Source organism: Octopus bimaculoides, chromosome 4, assembly GCF_001194135.2.
Source record: "Octopus bimaculoides isolate UCB-OBI-ISO-001 chromosome 4, ASM119413v2, whole genome shotgun sequence".
NCBI lineage: Eukaryota > Metazoa > Mollusca > Cephalopoda > Octopoda > Octopodidae > Octopus > Octopus bimaculoides.
Genome location: NC_068984.1, coordinates 138,681,034 through 138,684,041, shown reverse-complemented (window position 1 = coordinate 138,684,041; position 3,008 = coordinate 138,681,034). Strand labels below are relative to the sequence as shown.

At 33.6% G+C, this 3,008-nt stretch overlaps 1 protein-coding gene across 2 annotated transcripts in view; it reads right to left on the bottom strand.

Annotated features, from left to right (window-relative positions):
* The window catches only part of LOC106872781 (microphthalmia-associated transcription factor), a 93,575-nt gene that overhangs the window by 23,728 nt on the left and 66,839 nt on the right, over positions 1-3,008 (bottom strand). For both annotated transcript variants that reach the window (XM_052967524.1, XM_052967522.1), the window contains exon 3: positions 2,424-2,684. In XM_052967524.1, coding sequence (XP_052823484.1) covers positions 2,424-2,684 — 261 coding nt within the window. The remainder of the gene's footprint in view (positions 1-2,423; positions 2,685-3,008) is intronic.

Below are 3,008 nucleotides of genomic sequence, written 5' to 3'. Positions count from 1 at the left end.
AGATACTTTCAGCATATTTGATATATTTCTTTTCCTATTAATGATGAAATGTCCTTCATGTATCTGAAGATGACCAGGTTACCAGCTTTGCACTTTGTGGGTCCTGAGGTGGCTTATTAAGCCAATGTTGGCATAAAGTCCAAGGTTACAATGGGTTACACGTAACAGCAAAATCAGAACTCAGTGGGGCTCTTGCCTTCCCTGCAGCCCTCCTCTCTTTAGGTTCTCTAATCATTTCTGATTCTGAGTTCTGTACTCCAAGAGTACACACCACTACAACACAGTGGGTGGCCTTGAGCCAAGATGTTCCCAGGTAGGCCGTTCTAAGTTACACTAATTTAAAGTCGTTTTGAGTGTGTCCTTTGTATTTCTTCTTTGGTGCACCATGTGACCAAGAGCCAACTGCTAGATCACCAATGAAAATTTGTTAAGGGAACCTGGAATTGGGCATGTACATTACATGTTCACTTCACTGCGGTTGAGATTTATTTAGGAAAGCATACTGACTTTACAAGTAATGAAGAGCTATCAAATCTAAGTTTTAACTAAGCACTAAACCATATCATGATATAGCCATTATATTGGAATATATCCGAGAATAAATTAATTACATACTAGAAGGTTTCTGTATTGTTTTATTTGAATTCTGGCTTGGCATTGAGGGAAATTCTCTATTGAGCTATCTTTCATGGCATTCAAGGCCTAGAAAATAACTCATGTAACATACACTGCTGATCATTTTAAAGAACCTTTCCTTTTGTGTAGTAAACTATGAACCTTCGTAAATGATAGAAAAGATATTTAATGAAAAATATTTGGTCACATGTCTTTTGGTGTTGCCATTAAATCTAATAATACGGACACAGGCCCTCTCATTTGTAGATGCTTATAGTTGGATTACACTGAATCTACAATTATTACTATTAATTCTACTTCCTAATCTATTCCATTAAACACTCAGAAATTTTGAACAATTTACTGCAGGCTTAGTCCACTCCTGTAGTCTTAATACCATAAACATTCACCCACCACATACACAGATAGATAATCCAAGATGAATACATTCACACACACATAGAATACAACATCTGCTTTCATTCTATTCTTATGGCATTCAACAGTTAAATGTCTCTAGTGTAACAATAGAACACTCTTCAATCCGGCAGTTCTCCCCACCACCACCCATTAGACCTAAGGTACTCTTCCACTTTCCACCATGATGTCAAAAGAAATTATAAAGGACACAACCTATTGAATTGAATTAAAAAAATCTTAAGGTGATAAACAACTGCAATTCCACTTCCCTCTTAAGAATAATAATAATAATAATAATAATAATAATAATAATAATAATAATAAGAAGAAGAAGAAGAAGAAGAAGAAGAAGAAGAAGAAGAAGAAGAATAATAATAAGAATAATAATAAGAATAATAATAATAATAATAATAATAATAACAATAATAATAATAAGAAGAAGAAGAAGAAGAAGGAGATATAAAGATAACAATAACGACTCAACAGTCATCTCAGACTCCCACATGAAAAGAAATCCCCCCTCCCCACCAATTAACAGACATATTCAAATGGACCAATCAGAGACAACAAAGAACAAAACAAATAAATATATAAATAAATAAATAAACACCCTGCTCATGCACACAACTACGAATGAATAGCTAATTACAGTACTTCTTAAAAAGAAAATTAAATTCCGCAGCTGAAATGGGATTAACATACTCAAGATGTCAGTACAGAAGTGTTGGAAGCTTAACCCCTAATCTTAATCTTGGCCCTCAGCAAAAAATATGACTTCTGGAGAAGCAATGCATACACACATACACACATTTGTCGTATGTGTAAAAGTTGTCCTTTTCAAAGTACAAGAATATGTTTCATTTGTTTAGTGTCTGTTTTTCGATGCTGGCATGGGTTGGAAAGACATTTATTCGAGGCAATATTTGTTATGGCTGAATGCTCTTCCTGCCACTGACCCTTCTCTTTTACTCTTTTACTTGTTTCAGTCATTTGACTGCGGCCATGCTGGAGCACCGCCTTTAAATATCGATCTCATCCTTATTTATATTATAATATTAATATATATATATATGCATACTAATGTCAATAAATGCTCTCTTATAACTTGTTTTAACCCTTTAGTACTGAGATTACTTTATCATATGCAATGTTTATTTCTTCACGTGATTTTGAATTAATTATGCATTATCTTATGTCTTTGAGATTTCAATGGTGTAATTGTTTATTTTTAGAATGACCTTTTAAGACCGGTTTAAGAGGCCAGATCTGGTTAGTTTGAACAAAAAAGAACAGGTGAAATATTTAGGCCAGATCTGGTCGATTTAAATACCACAAGGTTAAAATATATTTAGCATTCATAGAACATAAATAAATAAACAAAAACTCACATCTGTGGGAGCAGGATTTGCTACAGCTGGTAAAGGTAAAGGACTGTCTGGGTTAGTCAAAGGAGCACTGGCTGTGTGGAGTACGTCACTCTGATCGGTAATATTGGTACCCTGAAGTGCCACCATATTGGGCATGGACTGTGTATTTCCTGGAACACTTGTGGATCCAGATACTTGCTTTTCATGTAAGAACAGCTGAATTTGCTGGTTTTGCTTCTGCTGAATATGGTATTTTGTAGGATGTTCAAGTTGAGTCTTGACCTGGAAAATAGTTTTAAAACGAAAGAATTCATGAGATGCTATGAAATGGATAAACATTTAAACTGTTTACAAATGGATTATAGCTGGATTAGCAATATCACTATGATTATTTAATCTATATATATATATAATCATTAATAAGTTATAAATCTGAAAAAGAAGCAAATTCTAAGTTATAATGCAGTAGAGTATATAGATAACGATAGATATGGCAGCTTTATGGGGTTACGCTGGGTGTCCATAAAGCATTTAACATTACAGCATTTCTTCAGACTTTAAACCCATTGACCTATATATATATATATATATATATATATATATATA